Consider the following 18,561-nt stretch of genomic DNA (forward strand, 5'->3'; position numbering starts at 1 on the left):
AATTAAATTAGTTAGTAACCCAGTTGTTACACTACAAAATTTAACATAATTAATATATATATATATATATATATATTTCTTTTTTCTTTTTTTTGTTTTTTTTTTTTTTTTAGACAAAGGTAAGCGAAATATTATTAAGAAAAACCAAAACTAAAAAATACATCACAAGTTCAAAGCAAATCTGAATGGAAAACATCTTCCACATCCTTAGGTAGAGATTTTACCCATAGATCAGTATCTGCAGATGAAATTGCTTTTTTAGCTAAACAATGAGCTAACCTATTCCCCTCACGCCGAACTGCTTTTTTTTTTTTTTTTTTTTTTTTTTTTTTTTTTTTTTTTTTTTGTCTAAGATAAGCATAATAGTTTTTAATAGAAATTTATTATGATTATGTTTGTATATGAAATTATATATACTAATATTTAAAGAAAATAAGATGCAATAAGATCTTAATGGATGAAAAAATATATAATAGAATTTAAATTCAATTTTAATTATATATATATAATACACATAAATTGTTTTATAAGCCGACACATAATAGTGAAAATTCCTCCAAACTATTTTGCTGGAAAACTTTGTATATGCTTTATTATTTGCACTAATATAACTGTAAAATTATCTTTTATATCTTGACTTGGGAGTAATTAAATTTTCTTTTATCTTTTTCTTTACTTTTTTTTCCAATTTTTTGTTAGCAATTCCATCGGGAAAGTGATATTTCTAAATTAATTCTTTCATATATAATTAATTAATGTTTATTTTACACAAATTATTAGTGCACCATTTATAAATAATTAATTCATAAAAATAAATTTATTTATCATATTATACCTTTTTTTTTAGAAACTATCCTATTATATATATATATATATATTTTTTTTTTTTTAGAAAACTATCATATTATACTTAGTTTAGTTACATAGTGCAGATTTAGACTATTATATATCGTACATGTCATTAAAAGGAATTTACAAATATGAACAATTTAGTAAATTACAGATATTTAATAATTTTGACTCATTTAAGAATACAATTAATTTTTATATTTTGTATTGCATGTGTTATTAAATTAATTTTGGCTTTTTCATGGTTTTGTTTCAATTGTTATTAATGTATGACACATTTGGTACAATGAATAGAGATTATGATAGAAAATGATGATATACTAATATCTATTACTAATAAATAATAATAAACATATAGTAATGCAATAACTATATATTTCTTTTTTTTAATAATTCGATATTTACAACGGAAGAGTGGGGATTTGAATCTTCGTTGTCATGGACACACTTAGAAGTTCCAACCAATTCAAACGTTTGGTCATAAAATTAGAAAAAAAATTAATTGTTATGTATGGTATACAAATCCTTTGTAGCATTTTTTGTATATCACTTTATATTCTATTAATCATAACTTTCTTTATATTCTTGGATAAAAGAATAACTATTACAAAGTAATAGCTACTAAGGAATAGCTATTACAAAGGAATAACTACATGGCAATTGATAGAGCCATTTATGTCTACTTTTAGTCAAATGACCATTTTAATGAGTCATATACTTGTTAAAACTAGTCACTAACCCACGCATTACACTGGAAAATTTAAAATATTTACTCTCCAGTCATGTGACTTGTTTGAAAGTGCACATAGATGGTCATATAAGCGCCATATACTAGGTTGGAGAAGATAACTTCAAACTAGTTTGGAACAAAATTTTGTTCTTATAATTACATATGTTTGTATATGAAATTACATATTCCATTATTTAAAGATAATATAATGAAGCAAGATTGTATTAGATAGTTTAAATATCTATTAGAATAATGATGTGTAAAATTGTGAGTTTCAAAAGTTTATGTGGCATAATATTATGATGTCGGCTTTGGGTTTATATATATTATAGATTATAGATAATACACATAAATGGTTTTATGAGCTGCCACATAATGGATTGGAGATTCTTCCAAATTAATTTGGTGGAAAGAATTTGTTCATATTTAATTATTTACACATATATAAGTATACAATTATCTTTTATATCTTGATTGGGTGTAATTAAATTTCTTTTGTCTTTTTCTTTACTTTATTTCCATTGTTGTTAAAGACATTCAATTTGAGTAAGAGTGATATATTTCAAAATCAATCCTTTGATATATATATATATATATATATATATAAATCTCGTGAAAGTAAGCATCATAAAATTTTATTTTTACGTAAATAACTAGTGCAACACATATAAATGTTTAATACATATGCATTTATTATATTAATACTAAGTTTAATTACATAGTACGAATTTAGAATACTATATATAGTACGTACATGTCGTTAAAAGGAATTTACAAACATGAACATGTTAGTTTAGTTAATTTACAGATATTTAATTAATTATTTCAACTCATTTAAAAATATAATTATTTTTATATTTTGTATTGCTTGTGTAATTTTTATATTTTGTATTATTTTTAAATCGTGAAATTGTAATTGTTTTTAATTGTACCTGTACACATGCATGAAATTATACATTAGTTAAAATGTAATGAGTATTACCATTCTCATACAATTGGTTGTAAAATTAGAATAGAAATAAATTTTTTTTTTTTTTTTACTGAAAAAGGTAGACAGATTGTCCGATTATTTTTTTTTATTTTTTATTTTATACCTGTTATGTGCTTATTGAAATATCAAAAATTAATACATCTACGTTAAGGATAACTATTCCTTTTTTTTTTTAGGGGGGGGGTGGGGGGGAAGGATAACTATTCCTTGAAATGAAAATGCAACGAAACATACAAGGAAGAATTTCATATTCTAAATCAATGTTTTTTTTTTTCTTTCCTTTTGCTAATATAAATCCTTTAATTAATACAAGAAAATAAATATATGCATTTCATTAATACCTAGCAATTAATCAATATACTGACATTAATAAAAAGCTTATTTTGATCAGGTGGAGACATTACTGCTTTTTCATATACATATATGGATAAGGTCTTCAGCGTAGCATCGACATAAATATCATATCAGACGTTGGCGTGTACATTAAATTAACAGTCAGCTTAGCTAACTCATCGTCTTCTACTTCCTGTTCCTGTCTTCCACAATTCATTGCCTTCTTCCGTTTTCTCAATGGAATTACCAAGGTATTCCCCTGACCAGAAAACTGAATATCGTATAAAGACCAAGAAAGTTTCTTACAAATTATGTCACCAATTCGACGAAATCAAACGGGTTTGTTGGGGGAAGCAAGTGCAACCCAATAGCACTTTCATTTTGAAAAATGTGAGTTGTGAAGCGAGACCAGGAGAGGTCATGGCCATTGCTGGCCCAAGTGGGGCAGGAAAGACCACATTGTTAGATATACTGGCTCGAAAAATCCCACCTAGTAGAGTATTGGGTCATGTCCTTGTAAACGACAAGACAATGAATGCCAAACACTTTCAGAGAATATCCGGTTATGTCACACAAGAGGATGTGCATTTCCCATTTCTTACTGTTAGAGAAACTCTCATGTATAGTGCTCGTCTCAAGTTGCGAGGCGGGTTCAAAATGGCCACAGCCAGAGTCAGTGAACTGCTGAAAGAGCTTGGACTAGAGCAAATTGCCGATGCCAGAATTGGTGGTGAATCAAGCCGTGGCATTTCGGGTGGCGAAAAGCGTAGAGTTTCAATCGGTGTTGATCTGGTGCATGACCCAGCTGTTATTCTGCTTGATGAACCAACATCAGGATTGGATTCCACTTCAGCTCTGCATGTTGCTTTGTTGCTGAAGTCCATGGCTACAACACAAGGTAAAACAATTGTGTTAACCATCCACCAACCCAGTTTCCGGATTCTTGAGCTATTTGATCAAATTCTGTTGTTATCAAATGGATATGTTCTTCACCATGGATCCCTGCATCTCCTGGAGCAACAGCTTATACTTGCAGGTCATTCTATTCCTCGGCATGTTAATGTGCTTGAGTTTGCCATTGAAGTGGCAGAAACCCTGGTCATGGATATTATAGAATGCGAAGTCAACGACATTGAAAAAGATCATGAGCATTTAGGAGGAAATCCTAACCAAGGTTTTGTTGATGAGCAAAAGCTATGTTACGGTAATAATCAATTCAAGGAGGTTTTAATACTGGGTCAGAGATTCTCTAACAATATTTTCAGAACAAAACAGCTCTTTCTTGCAAGAATGATACAAGCAGTGATTGTTGGATTTGTGCTTGGGACTGTATTTACAGAGGCAAGCAATAGTTCAAGAAAAAGTAAGGTGCAAACTCAAGTTGGTTTCTTTGCCTTCAGCCTCACCTACTTGTTGTATTCCTCAACTGAAGGTTTACCAATATACTTGCAACATAGAAGGATTTTAATGAGAGAAACCTTGAGTGGAGCTTACAGAATCTCTTCTTACGTTATAGCAAATACTCTTGTGTTCCTTCCTTTCCACTTAACAGTGGCTCTTCTCTACAGCACCCCAGTTTACTGGATAATTGGATTGAGGCAGGATATTGATGGTTTTCTCTACTTCACACTGGTGGTATGGATGGTTTTATTAATGTCCCATGCATTTGTTATATGTTTTAGTGCACTAGCGCCAGATTACATCATGGGGACAGCTTTAATTGCTGGGGTAATGGGGTCCTTTTTCCTCTTTTCTGGATATTTCATATCAAGGGATGACATACCTTGGTATTGGATTTTCATGCATTATTTGAGTTTGTTTAAGTACCCATTTGAGAGTTTTATCATAAATGAGTATGGAGGAAAGAGAAGATGTTTGGAGAGTGTACAAGGGAAATGCTTTTTGTATGGTGACACTTATCTGATCCAGCAAGGTTTGAATCAGTCACGAAAGTGGAGTAATTTAGGTGTGATGTCCGGGTTCATCCTTGGCTACACTTTTCTTTGTTTTCTTGTTCTGTGTTACAGGTCTTACAGAGCCAGGTGCTAGCTAGAAACCAGAAATCGTCAAAGCAATATTGGGAACGGTCTCACATTGTATGGTGACACTTATCTGATTTGTTGTTATCTTTACTATAGGTAGGTAAAAACTGAATAATAATAATAATAATAATAATAAAGGAGAGTTTGCCTTTGTTTTGTTTATGATTTAATAAAAATCTCCAATCCATTTCTCTATTATTAGAGCTCAGATTGACAAATTCCACAACCATTTCTTTAGACTGACTTCTTGCAACTGAGTGGGCAAAATCGGCCTCATAGCCTCCAGTGTCGATGATGAAGTAGAAATCCTTCACTGGCAAGTCTCAATAATTGCCTCAATTTCATAAGTATGGGTGTTAATGTATATTATATTATATTATGGGCTTTAGGCCCAATTACCTTTCTTGTATACCACACTTGTACTTGTACTACACTTTACTTGTACCGCACACTTACGCCTCCTATATAAGGCTCTGATGTATATTCTCTCATTAAGAAATACAATACAATCTTCCAGTATTTCTAACATGGTATCAGAGCCACTGCTCTGACCTTTTCTTAGCAGTCTTGTCTTCATTAGTGTGGCTTTCTTTTTAACAACGCTTCCGCCATCACACTGCCGCTGCAGCCTCTCGCCGTTGAACTTCCGACGTCATCCAGCCGTCGTCCTTGGGTTCCGGAACTGCAGCCGCCGTCGTTAAGGAGTTACACACTGCACAGACCACTGCTCCGCTGCAATTATTGCTCCGATTACGATTTTGAAGGTACCACTGAGATCGTCCAGCGCCGATCTACACAATCGTGGAAGCCTCGTCGCCATCGGAGACTGCACGCGCCCCCACGCGCCGCTCAAAGTTGCTGCCCCGCCGATCACGCGCCACACGCGCCACCACGCGCCAGCAGCTTCTGGCCACGCGCCTTCACGCGCCGTCACGCGCCTCCACGCGCCTCAACAGCCTCGCTGACGTCATCGCTGACGTCAGCCCTAACAGCTTGCTGACGTCACTGCTTGCGTCATCCGCTGACGTCACCTTCTGAATCTGGATTTGACCGTTGACTTCAGTTGACCGTTGACTTTGACTGGCCGTTGACCGTTGACCGTTGACTTTTCCAGGGTTGACTTTTTCTGTCCAGGTTCTCCTTACCCAGTTTTTCGCGTAGATTTCATTTCTGCTGTTTGTTTTTGCATATTGTGTCTCTAAATGGATAAAAAGGATAATTTTGTTCCTCGCCCCATCAATACTGTATTGGAGGGGAATAAAAATTACTTATCTTGGTCTCAAGCTATGCGCAGTTTTCTTAAGGGTCGCATGCTCTGGCATTATTGTACTGGTGCAATGATTATTCCTGTCAAGGGAGCAAGTGAAGAAGATGCTGTTTTTCTTGGTCGCATGATTGAATGGGATAGTCATAACCACATGATCCTCACATGGATTCGGAACACTTCCATTCCCTCTATTTCCAATCTGTTGGGCAGCTTTGATGATGCAAAATCTGCATGGGATATGTTGGCCAAAAGGTACTCCACTACTCATGGATCCATGAAATATCAGTTAGTGGTTGAATTGCATCAACTCAGGCAAGAACCAGGGCAATCCATCAATGACTATTATGATCAGCTTCGCTACATTTGGGACCAAATTGACCTTTCTGATCCAACTTGGGCATGCTCAAAGGATGCTCAGCAATATGCTTCCATCAGAGATGAATTTCGCCTCTATGAATTCCTGATGTCACTTCACAAGGACTTTGAGCCCATTCGAGGTCAGCTTCTAAATCGCAGTCCTGCTCCCTCTCTTGATACTGCTGTGAATGAGCTAGTTAGAGAAGAAGCTCGTCTTGCAACCCTTCAAGCCCAGAATAAGCTCAATGTTTTGGCTATTACTCCATCTACTCCACTCATAGAGCAACCTCAGCAATCAAGTGATTCCTCTGGCTCTCACAATCGTCGCAAGCAGTCCAACAAAAAAGTCTGCAACTATTGCAAGCGTTCTGGCCACACCATTGAGACTTGTTTCCGTCGCAACAAATCTACTGCTGCTGTTGCTAATACTGAGCCTACTCCGCCAATGGCTTCCACCTCAGCTGAGTCCCAGTCTTCTGGATCCACTATCAACCTCTCCCCCACTGAACTACAGGAGATCATAGCTCAGGCTGTTCGTATGGCTGGTAATGCATCTCTTTCCACTGCCCTATCTGTTCTACCCGGTAAGTCTCAAACTTGGCTTTTTGATTCTGCCTGCTGCAATCACATGACACCTCACTCATCCTTATTCTCCAAACTTGACCCTGCACCACATCCTCTAAATATTCATATAGCTGATGGTTCCACCATGCATGGAAATAGTTTAGGTTTTGTTTCAACCTCTAACCTTTCTGTTCCTGGAGTCTTCCATGTACCTGACCTATCCTATAATTTGTGCTCTGTGGGACAATTAGCTGAATTAGGTTATCGCCTTATTTTTTACTATTCTGGGTGTATTGTGCAGGATCCGAGGACGGGACAAGAGCTTGGGACCGGCCCTAGAGTTGGGCGTATGTTTCCCGTGGACAATCTTCATCTTCCACCTGTTGCTCCTGTTTCTGTTGCTGCTGCAGCTGCTGCAGTTTCTTCCTTACCATCTCTTGCACTTTGGCATTCTCGTCTTGGTCATGCATCATCTTCTCGGGTACAACAGTTAGCTTCTAGGGGTCTGTTGGGTTCTGTGTCCAAAGACAATTTTGATTGTACTTCATGTCAGTTAGGAAAACAACCAGCTTTGCCTTTTAATAACAGTGAATCCTTTTCTAATAGTATTTTTGAGTTAATTCATTCTGATGTTTGGGGGCCTTCTTCTGTTGCTAGTATTGGTGGATCTCGATATTTTGTTGTCTTTATTGATGATTATTCTCGTTATAGTTGGATATTTCCTATGAAATCTCGTTCTGAAATTTTACCAATATACAGCAACTTTGCCAAAATGGTTGAAACCCAATTCTCCAAACGTATCAAAACTTTTCGTTCTGATAATGCTCTTGAATATACTCAATATGCTTTTCAAGCTTTGTTACATTCCTATGGCACTGTGCATCATCTAACTTGTCCAGGTACCTCTCAGCAAAATGGTCGAGCCGAAAGAAAACTTCGTCATATTCTTGACACTGTTCGTGCTCTTCTTCTTTCTGCCAAAGTTCCTGCCCCATTTTGGGGTGAAGCTGCTCTTAATGCTGTTCATGCGATTAATCGCATTCCAAGTGCTGTCATTCATAATCAGACTCCGTATGAGCGTCTCTTTGGGTCACCTCCTGATTATCATCACCTTCGATCCTTTGGATCTGCTTGTTTCGTTCTTCTTCAGCCTCATGAGCACAACAAACTTGAGCCTCGATCTAGACTTTGTTGTTTCCTTGGTTATGGCGAAACTCAAAAGGGGTATAGGTGTTATGATCCTGTCTCTCATCGTCTTCGTGTTTCTCGTAATGTTGTCTTTTGGGAACACCGATTGTTTGTTGAGCTCTCTCACTTTCGTTCTTCCTTAACTAACTCCTCTGTTTTAGAAATCTTTCCAGACGAGTCTCTTGTTCCTTCTACAAATACTTTTGATCCTTCTTTGGACTTCTCTCCAGATATTTTTGATGCTTCTTCTATATGTGGATGATATGATCATAACCGGTGATGACCTCAGTGGCATTCAAGAACTCAAGGATTTTCTCAGTCAGCAATTTGAGATGAAAGATCTTGGACATCTCAGTTATTTCTTGGGTCTTGAAATTACTCATTCCACAGATGGTCTTTATATTACTCAAGCCAAGTATGCTTCTGACCTTTTATCTCGAGCTGGACTCACTGACAGCAAGACTGTTGACACTCCGGTTGAACTTAATGCGCATTTGACACCCTCGGGGGGGAAACCATTGTCTAATCCTTCTCTTTACAGACGATTGGTTGGCAGCCTAGTTTATCTCACAGTTACTCGTCCAGACATCTCCTATGCTGTTCATCAGGTGAGCCAGTATCTGTCTGCTCCACGATCTACTCACTATGCTGCTGTTCTGCGCATTCTTCGATATCTGAAGGGCACTCTCTTCCATGGCCTTTTCAACTCAGCTCAGTCTCCTCTTGTACTTCGTGCATTTTCTGATGCTGATTGGGCAGGGGATCCCACTGATCGCAGGTCCACTACAGGTTATTGCTTTCTCCTTGGTTCTTCTTTGATTTCTTGGCGAAGTAAGAAACAAACTTTTGTGGCCCGCTCTAGTACTGAAGCAGAATATCGTGCCCTTGCTGATACCACATCTGAGCTCCTTTGGCTACGCTGGCTTCTTAAGGATTTGGGTGTGTCCACCTCCTCTGCTACTCCCCTTTATTGTGACAACCAGAGTGCCATTCATATTGCTCACAATGATGTCTTTCATGAACGGACTAAACACATCGAGATTGATTGTCATTTTATCCGTTATCATCTTGTCCATGGTGCTCTTAAGCTCTTCTCCGTCTCCTCCAAAGATCAACTTGCAGATATCTTCACCAAGTCACTTCCTAAGAGACGCACTCGTGATTTAGTTGACAACCTCAAGTTGGTCTCACATCCACCTTGAGTTTGAGGGGGGCTGTTAATGTATATTATATTATATTATGGGCTTTAGGCCCAATTACCTTTCTTGTATACCACACTTGTACTTGTACTACACTTTACTTGTACCGCACACTTACGCCTCCTATATAAGGCTCTGATGTATATTCTCTCATTAAGAAATACAATACAATCTTCCAGTATTTCTAACAATGGGAATTCTATTTTCCACATTCTGAGATGTCTCAGAAACGAAAGAGAGGCTTGATCTTGAAAAGATGTGCTATGTACCTTGGTTTCTACTTTCTTCTCGAAATCCTGCTATTAGTCCTTTGTTTCTGGAATCTCTGCTGAGTTTGCATATTTTTCACATTCCTCCACATTCATTTGTTCCATTATTACGACATGATACCTATGCAGTTGAATGTTGTGATGGGCCATATCGTAAGAAAATTTTTCCATTTAGACTTCTCCTTCTAAGCCCCTCAACGATATTGGCCCCAAGTACGCAATATATGTACTATTAATATGGCTTTTGTTGGGCAGAAGAAACATTCTGATTGCTACTTTGCTTACCAAATGCTAACATTCAGTTCATAACTTTTAATGTTCTTTATGTGGGGAACAATCTTTCCTATGGCTGTATGGATTCTTTGGCTTCACCGAAATAGCATTGTTTTTGGTAGAACTGGGCTGCAACGCAATCTTTTAGACGAAACTTTGGCTAGAGCAGCAGAGGTAGCCTATTTGGTGAGCAGTGGGAATCAGATCACTTCTAGAAACAAAATCCAAGTGAGGTGGCTAAATCCCCCCGAGTAATTGGTTCAAATTAAACTCGGATGGTTCGTCAAGGGGCAATCCTGGCTTGGCTGGCGGTGGAGGACTGATCCGAAATGAGAAGGGAGAGTGGGTGAAAGGGTACGCCCGAGCCATTGGTATCACGACTAGTGTTGCTGCGGAATTGTGGGCCTTACGGGATGGCATACGGTTTTGTATTGCTCTCAAACTTCCTGCTGTGGAAATAGAGCTGGATGCTAAGGTGGTCATTGATCTAGTGAGGAAAAAATCTAGTAATTTCAATAGCCTAGATGCGCTTGTTGCTAATTGCAAAGAGGGTCTGAAACAAATTCCTAACGTCAAAATCATGCACGGTTTCAGAGAGGGCAATAAGTGTGCAGACAACTTAGCTAGACGAGGTGCTCTATTGGAGCAAGATTTTGTTGTATTTATCCACCCCCCTCCTGAGGTGGAGTTGCTTATTAGACTTGATTCTGTAGGCACTCTGTATGACCAATTTGTATCCTCTTCCATAGAGGCTTTTTAGTTTGTTAATGAAATTTCCTTTTCACCCAAAAAAAAAAAAAAAAAATGTTCTTTATGTATTGGTAACGTTATGTTAGCAGCTTGACCTTTTGGGCTAAATTGAGAATAATTGTCCACCTCAGTAACTACATGAGATAGGCCCACGGATTTTAGGCTTTCTTTCATGGCTCATGTATTGCTTTTAAGACCCACCTTGAACCGGTCTTAAGGCTTCAACTTCAATGGGCCAATTGAAAATGGGCCTTGAGTTGGAGACTTAATTCTTTTAATCAAAATTCAGTGGACCTTGGGACTAATTTTGAGAGCCCAATTTCACCCTTACTTAGAAAAAAAATGCTTGTGGGCTTTAGCCTTGTTGATTTGCCGTTCAAAAAATGCCTCTTTAACAATTATTAATGAATTTCAAAGCCAATAAACACAAATTCATCAATTCCATGGGAAATTTGTGACCATTACATAAGCATGATTCTTCTCCAAAAAAAATTACATAAGCATGATTAATGGTTTATTTTTCATGATTGTCTCAATAACATGTTTGCCCCTTGATCTTTCTTGATAAGCAAGTTAATATGTTGAATTGAATACAGTCCCCTTGAGTTTCTATTCTTGCAATAACAATAATATCATCTACAACATTCCCTCATCCATTTCATGGTGACTTAAACATTACATTTCAAACATGTCTCATGTGTCACATCATTTAAAATTTGTAACCAATACATAAGCATGTTTAATGATTTTTTTTCTTCATGATTCTTTGAAAGATTTTTTTGCCCCTTTATCTTTCTTAATAGGCAAGTTAATATGTAGAATACTCGCTCCTTCAAATTCCACTCTTGCAATAACAAAAAGGGCTCATAGAGCCTTCCTTCCAAGTCATAATCATTTAAATATTACAAATTAAAAGATGCATCTAGTATCGTGTCATTGAAATTTTGAAACATATCCTCATATACCGATACAATAAAAAAGTCTAAATTGTAAAATGGATAAATGAAATCCTAATTACCTACGTTCATACTTCAGTAATCATAGCCTCAATGATGCAAGACTTAGAGTAATGTTAGGGACAATAATTTTTACAACACTAATATGATTTGTTGTAATTAAAGTAACACCACTTTCCCTTAAGGTTAATACTGACATCATTTTTATTATGCATTAATCACAACTGACTATGTCTGTTGTAGGAAAGGTTGTATAAAATACTTACTGAAATGTCCGTTACACCTTGAAGAATAAGAGAGAGATAAAAGGATTACCTGGGAACAATACATCACTTCATTTGTTCACCAAGTGAGAATCAAACGTCTTTTCTATTCTTCTTTTCTCAAACACCTATCTTCGTACAATTATGCATTTTTATTCTTCTGTGCAACTTTCGATAATATTTGATTTGGAAGGGAGGAAAGAAGAATCTGGAACACTGGTGTTGCAGGCTGAACAAAAGTCACTCAATCCAGAGTTGTTTCCATGATATAAAGTTCTCTTTAATTTTACTGATTGTCTCTTATAGAGACTTGAAAGTGGCCCCCATCTATAGCTTGCCAGGACCTGAAAGACATCTCAATTTTTCGTTTGAAATACTTTCAATCAATAGCGTTTGATAATTGACAAACAAATTTTGAAAATCTATTAATTGTTAATGCATTCTTGATATCTCTCTCCAGAAAGTACCATCATCCCAAAAAGTTTCTTTTTCCTTTTCATTTTAGCAAGGTGTACTCGTACTTGGGTCATTGAAAACTTTTTTATTCTTCGATCTCCTGCTATTATCCGTAATCACCCTATTGAGAACAACAAATACACATTAGATGTATCTCTTGGAAGTCTTTGGGGTAATCCGTAATCACCCTATTGAGAACAACAAATACAAATTAGATGTATCTCTTGGAAGATAATGTGTAAAGCATTTACCATAAGGACCATAGCACAGGTAGAAGTTACTATGACTAAAAAATAACAGTATCTTCGCTTTTCCAAATACTATGCAATCAGTACCTAGATTGTATTGCTATTACATCAAAGAAAATGCAGTGAAAGGGAAACTATAGAAAACAGCAAACTTCCATTGGCTAACTTCTAATTCTGTCATTGACATCAGTAATATAAGTTGCATCAAGCTTAAATAGTCAATGACTTCTTTTACAACAATTTCATCATATTTAGCCCTTGTTAAAATGCAGGCAGCACTAGACACAGTATATAAATAAAGCAGCTGAAATAAATACAATCGGTCACCGTAGGACCACCCGTTTGCCAATGCTTACAGACATAAAAATTACTTGACAAGAGATGCAAACCATCTTTATGCTCACCAGACATCTCCTAATGAAGATGAACTAGAACAATTGAATATAGAAATCTTTTGCCTCTTGTTTGAAAAAGTGGTTCCTAATAAGAATTCCTCTGAACTATAAAATTTATCCAGTACAGATCTAAGGGCCTGGCGGACTTCAGAATGATTAACTTCCCCTTCTTTGCGATTGGTCATCACCAAAACATTCTTCATTCTGCCTCCCAAGGTAGCAATCTCTGCTCTTATTATTATCAGATGGAGACCATTGAGTGCTTGTTTCAAATCAGACAGAAGTCCAGGTTTAAAATCACAGCATAAAGATGCTCTAATTGAATAAGGGTCTCCATCAAATCCATCCTCTCGTTCAACTATTACTTCGTCAAAATCCATTGGTATGACAAAACCATCACTAGCTTCTTCTGCACTCCTCTTTAGTTCTTTCATATGGCTGATTACTTCAGCGAGCAATGACGCTTTGTCCATCTGTGAGTTTAGATTGTCAATTCAACAAACACAATACAAGCAAAAAAATTAAATCACTACAGTGACATTCACTGGCACCAACAACTGAGTCTCATAATTCATAAAAGCAAGAAATTTCAGACAAGTATGTTATTTTACAATCAATTTCTACTCTTGGCTCTCATTGACTAAATGGCTACATGTAGGAAGGCAAGGAGGTGAAATTCAGCTTACTAGCATGAAGTCAAATAATGAGGTCCCTGTGACTTTCAATGTTGTGACAGGGATCTAGCAAATTTATTAGTACTATTTAAAATGAAAAAAATAATAATAATAAAATAAAGACTAAGGTATTTTCAGGAAACAAAGTATATACTTCCCACATTGCGTGTGAAATGGCCATTGAATCATGATGCCATGCATACACAGCAAGAATTCAACAAGGAAAAAAAGCAAATAGCAATCTGGAAATGAACGTGAATCAAATAAACAAATTGAAGAACCACAACAATAACCACTACGCGAATCAAATGATCAAATTCACGTGAAATTATTAGATCTACCAAAAGGACTATTGAAGTGGTACTTATATTTTCTTGTGGTGATTAGGAAGCTAACTCACATAGGTGGCATTATTTCATTGGTTGGGTGGAGCACTTCAACAATCTCTCGGTGGACCTAATAATTTCTCCGAATTCACTTCCATATATTAACTACCCTTAAATTGAAATTAAATTACAGCCCAGAAACTTAATATGCAAGAATAGTAAAAAATATTATAGTACTACTAGTTCAAGCTAAAAGCCTAAAATCATACTTTTGCACTTAACAATCACTAACACTACAACCAATTCTTCCAATTTCATCAACACAAAACGTTTTTTATTTTATTTTTTCTCTCAAATTAAGTACCCAATTCTTATAATTTTATCCCCAAGTTACACTAAACTAGCATTATCATACAAACTGAAACTCGAATATTATCAAGCAAGCAATAACAAGAAGAGTATCATCATATATATAACCTTCTTAGCGCCCGGTACTAGGCCCCGAAGCGTATCGAGATGCGAATTAATCCGGGCTCTCCGCCGCCTCTCGGCCTCACAGTGACTCTTCAAAGCAGCAATGGTTCTCTCAGCAGTACCCCCTTTACGCTCCAACTTCATCCGAGCCTCCACAAGCTCACTTCTCTCACGGTCCAAAACCAAAGACGAAGATGAATCAGACCCATTTCTTACCATTGAAGAATTTACCAAAAGCTCATCGTTCATCAAACCGTCAGAACCAAAGGCCATGGTGTTTGAACTCCAAGCAAAAGGTTCCATGTCTAGGAAAGCAATAAAGGGTATGAATGAAATTTCATAAACAGTGGTTTAGCTGGGGATTGAGAGTGTGAGAGTTGAAGGGGATGTGGTTGTTTTGCTAATTGGTGTAACTTCCATTAATAGGCGAAAGGGTATGGTGTTTAATGGGAAAGTCTCAGCAGTTTCTTGTTTGCCATGTGGGGTTTGGACAGTTTTGAGGAATCCAAGGCAGTATGAGAAGCTAGAAAATTGGTAGGCTTCGAAAGCGTAGTCAGTCAGTCAGTCAGTGACCACTTTGAAGCGGAAAGACAGAAAGGTGAGAGTTTATATGGGATTGAGATTACTTTGAGGGGTCTTTACGTAAAAGGAAAAGTGAGAACTTTGCTTTGCTGGGTCCGAGTGAGCCTTTAATGGAAGGTGAGGCACAGTTTCTTTCTCATAAAAAATAACTCAAAAACAATATAAAAACAATAAAATATAATAATAATAATAATAAATATGAAATATATATATATATATATATTTATATATATATCAATCTTCAAGGGTTGGATGAAAGATAAAAGATAAACCTCCTTCAACCCAATTTTTGTTTTTAGTGTCAATTTCACTCTAACTTATTTGATAAATTTTTAGATTTTATGTAGAGTTTTATAAAATTTTACTTTTTATTATTATGTTTTAAGTATAAATATACTTTAACATACTATCATAAAAAAAATAAAAAAATCAACAAAAAGCTAAATAAATTAATACCAAATACATATTTATTAATATCAAATTTTTGGGACAAAGATATTTGTCATAGAATTTCAATTCATGATGTCTGTTTTATAATGGTTACTATTTATCATCAAGCAAATATACCAATCAATTATTGTAGGTGGGATTCAAACTTCACATCTTTTATTCGACAACAAGAAATTTTATTAGTTAAGTCAATTGAAACTCATTGGTATTCTTCTTGTAACATTATACTATAGTCAATGTTTTCACAAAAAATAAAGATTTTTCACATAATCCTATTTCAATTTAATGGTGAAGGCATATGGTGTATCAAGATATATAACACCCTTCTCATCTAAGGGTGAGTTCCACGCATATAGGGTCTAAAGTCTAAATTTCTATTAACTATATAAAAAGCGGCCAAACCGCTACGGTGCTTGCGCACTGTTCATTCAACGTATCTCATTGTTCATCTACAGTGGAAATTTGGTAAGGCACTTTGCCACTTTTTTTTTTTTTTTTTTTAAGTTTTCGAGCAGTAGCTACAATACCAAGTTGCACTGTAGCTACAGTAGTTACAATTTTTTTTCTTCCGTTTGTACTTTTTTTTTCTTTTATATATATTGTTATACTGACACAACAAATTTCACAATATTTTCACAATTACTGAGGTGTCAATTTTTTATAAGTTAAAATAAAATAATAAAATATGAAACTGTGACCAACTACAGCTGAAAATAAATGTTTTGTGAAAATGTTGTGCCACTTGTTAGGTGAATGTGTAAAAGTTACAATACTTTTGGTTTGTTCAAGTGGCACTGTAGCTACAGTAGCTACAGCGTTTTTTTTTTTTTTTTTTAAGTCTTCCATTTGTACTTTTTTTTTCCTTTTAAATATTTATAAGAATACGCATATATATTGTTATACTGACACAATAAATTTCACAATATTTTCACAATTATTGAGGTGTTAATTTCTTATAAGTCAAAATAAAATAATAAAATATAAAATTGTGACCAATTACAACTGAAAATAAATGTTTTGTGAAAATGTTGTGACACTTATTGGGTGAATGTGTAAAAGCTACAGTACTTTTGGTTTGTTCAATATGTACTGTTCATCGCTTTTTATTTTTTCCCAGTCATCGATTTGTGCTCTTTTTTCTCTAGTATTTTTGCATGGTTTATACAGTATTTTTCACTGTTCATCTACAGTTCCATTTTGGTTAGCCACTTTGTCTTTTTTTTTTTTAAGTTTTGAACAGTAGCTACATTTTTTTTTTTTTTAGTCTTCCGTTTATACTTTTTTTTTTTCTTTGATATATATTGTTGTACTGATATAACAAATTTCACAATATTTTCACAATTATTGAGGTGTCAATTTCTTATAAGTTAAAATAAAATAATAAAATATGAAACTGTGACCAACCACAACTAAAAATAAATATTTTGTGAAAATGTTGAGACATTTGTTAGGTGAATGTGTAAAAGCTACATGTACTTTTGGTTTGTTCAATAAGTGCATTTTTTTTTTCCAATCATCGATTTGTACTCTTTTTTCTACTAACTATATAAGAAGAGGCAATGCCTCTACAATGCCCCTTTTGATGCAGTGAGCCATTTTTTTTTTCCTCAAGTTTTGAACAGTTGCTATAGTGCCACTTTGGTTTGTTCAAGTGGCACTGTAGCTATAGTAGCTACATCTTTTTTTTTTTTTTTCTTCAGTCTTCCGTTTGTACTTTTTTTTCTTTTTAAATATTTATAAGAACCCGCATATATATATATATATTGTTATACTGACACAAAAAATTTCACAATATTTCCACAATTATTGAGGTGTCAATTTCTTATAAATCAAAATAAAATAATAAAATATGAAACTGTGACCAACTACAACTAAAAATAAATGTTTTGTGAAAATGTTGTGACACTTGTTGAGTGAATGTATAAAAGTTACAGCACTTTTGGTTTGTTCGATATGTACTGTTCATCGCTTTTTTTTTTTTCCCCCAGTTATCGATTTGTGCTCTTTTTCCCTATATATAAAAAGAGCAAATAAGTTCATGAATAGTGTTATGAATAGTATTTTTGTTTAGTGACTTGTCTTTTTCCTCCTTTTTTTTCCTTCAAGTTCACCAACTTGGTTTGAGCTTGTTTTTTTCTTTTAAAGGGTCTTTATATGTTTACTTTCTACTTGTAATGTAAACTTACATTGTATACACACAAAAAGTAGCAAATATTATATATGTGGGGCTAGAGAACTTGGCGACCCCGGCCCACTTTGTGCTAGGCCAAGGCCCGCGCCGAGGAGAGAAATGTCTGAGGACATACGATGAAAATCCAAATGGCCTAGAAATGTTGCCGAGGACGATTCTGTCCTCGGCATTCCAGACTCCAGTAGGAGAGAACGGCACGCCATCAAAGGCAACCTCCCAGAGCGTTCCCCAAAGAAAGGACGAGTACAGTAGGACGCACACGGGGGTATGGTGTAGGAGCAGTTCAAGGAAAAACTGTCACCTCCGCATTTAATGCGCCCAACTAACGTCCTGGTCGCATTAATGATGAAGGGACCCCTGAAAGTATGGCATTGGTTGCCGCAACTCACAGAGAGTGTGGGAAGGTGACTGATGGGACGAGCACTCGAGTAATAGCCTGCACAATCAACAGATGGAGGGTCAAGATCGACCGGAAAGAAATATATAATGGGAGAGACCCCCCAAGAATGGGGGATCGCGAAAAAGGGACAGGAAGAGAGAAAAATGAGAAAACAGCAGCAGTCTGCATGGTCTTGAAGAACCACGGGGACCTAGCATTGAAGGTAGAAGAAGAAAAATATCAAGTTCCTCGGACGAAACACCCGGGGACAACATTTCAAGCTTAAACCCATTTTCTCATTGGTCCGCCCACACCCAACTATGTATAGTGATTGTGGTTCAGACTAACACCTAGT

The 18,561-nt window shown here is 35.7% G+C and overlaps 3 protein-coding genes across 3 annotated transcripts; 2 read left to right on the forward strand and 1 right to left on the reverse strand.

The window, feature by feature from the left end:
• The first annotated feature begins 3,140 nt into the window (after positions 1-3,140).
• LOC126693992 (ABC transporter G family member 10-like) lies at positions 3,141-4,994 on the forward strand. The gene has a single exon (XM_050390030.1). It carries the CDS (start codon positions 3,141-3,143, stop codon positions 4,950-4,952), a length of 1,812 nt encoding a protein of 603 aa, XP_050245987.1. The 3' UTR covers positions 4,953-4,994.
• A 678-nt stretch (positions 4,995-5,672) lies between these two features.
• On the forward strand, positions 5,673-7,582 carry LOC126695673 (uncharacterized). Its single transcript, XM_050392503.1, has 2 exons — positions 5,673-7,153; positions 7,435-7,582. Exons 1-2 carry the CDS (start codon positions 6,148-6,150, stop codon positions 7,470-7,472), a joined length of 1,044 nt encoding a protein of 347 aa, XP_050248460.1. The 5' UTR covers positions 5,673-6,147; the 3' UTR covers positions 7,473-7,582.
• Positions 7,583-12,870: 5,288 nt separating this feature from the next.
• Positions 12,871-15,228, reverse strand: LOC126695674 (transcription factor bHLH30-like). Its single transcript, XM_050392504.1, has 2 exons — positions 14,608-15,228; positions 12,871-13,603 (listed from the first exon to the last, which is right to left on the reverse strand). Exons 1-2 carry the CDS (start codon positions 14,905-14,907, stop codon positions 13,136-13,138), a joined length of 768 nt encoding a protein of 255 aa, XP_050248461.1. The 5' UTR covers positions 14,908-15,228; the 3' UTR covers positions 12,871-13,135.
• Between the last annotated feature and the right edge of the window lie 3,333 nt (positions 15,229-18,561).

Source organism: Quercus robur, chromosome 8, assembly GCF_932294415.1.
Source record: "Quercus robur chromosome 8, dhQueRobu3.1, whole genome shotgun sequence".
NCBI classification, from domain to species: domain Eukaryota; kingdom Viridiplantae; phylum Streptophyta; class Magnoliopsida; order Fagales; family Fagaceae; genus Quercus; species Quercus robur.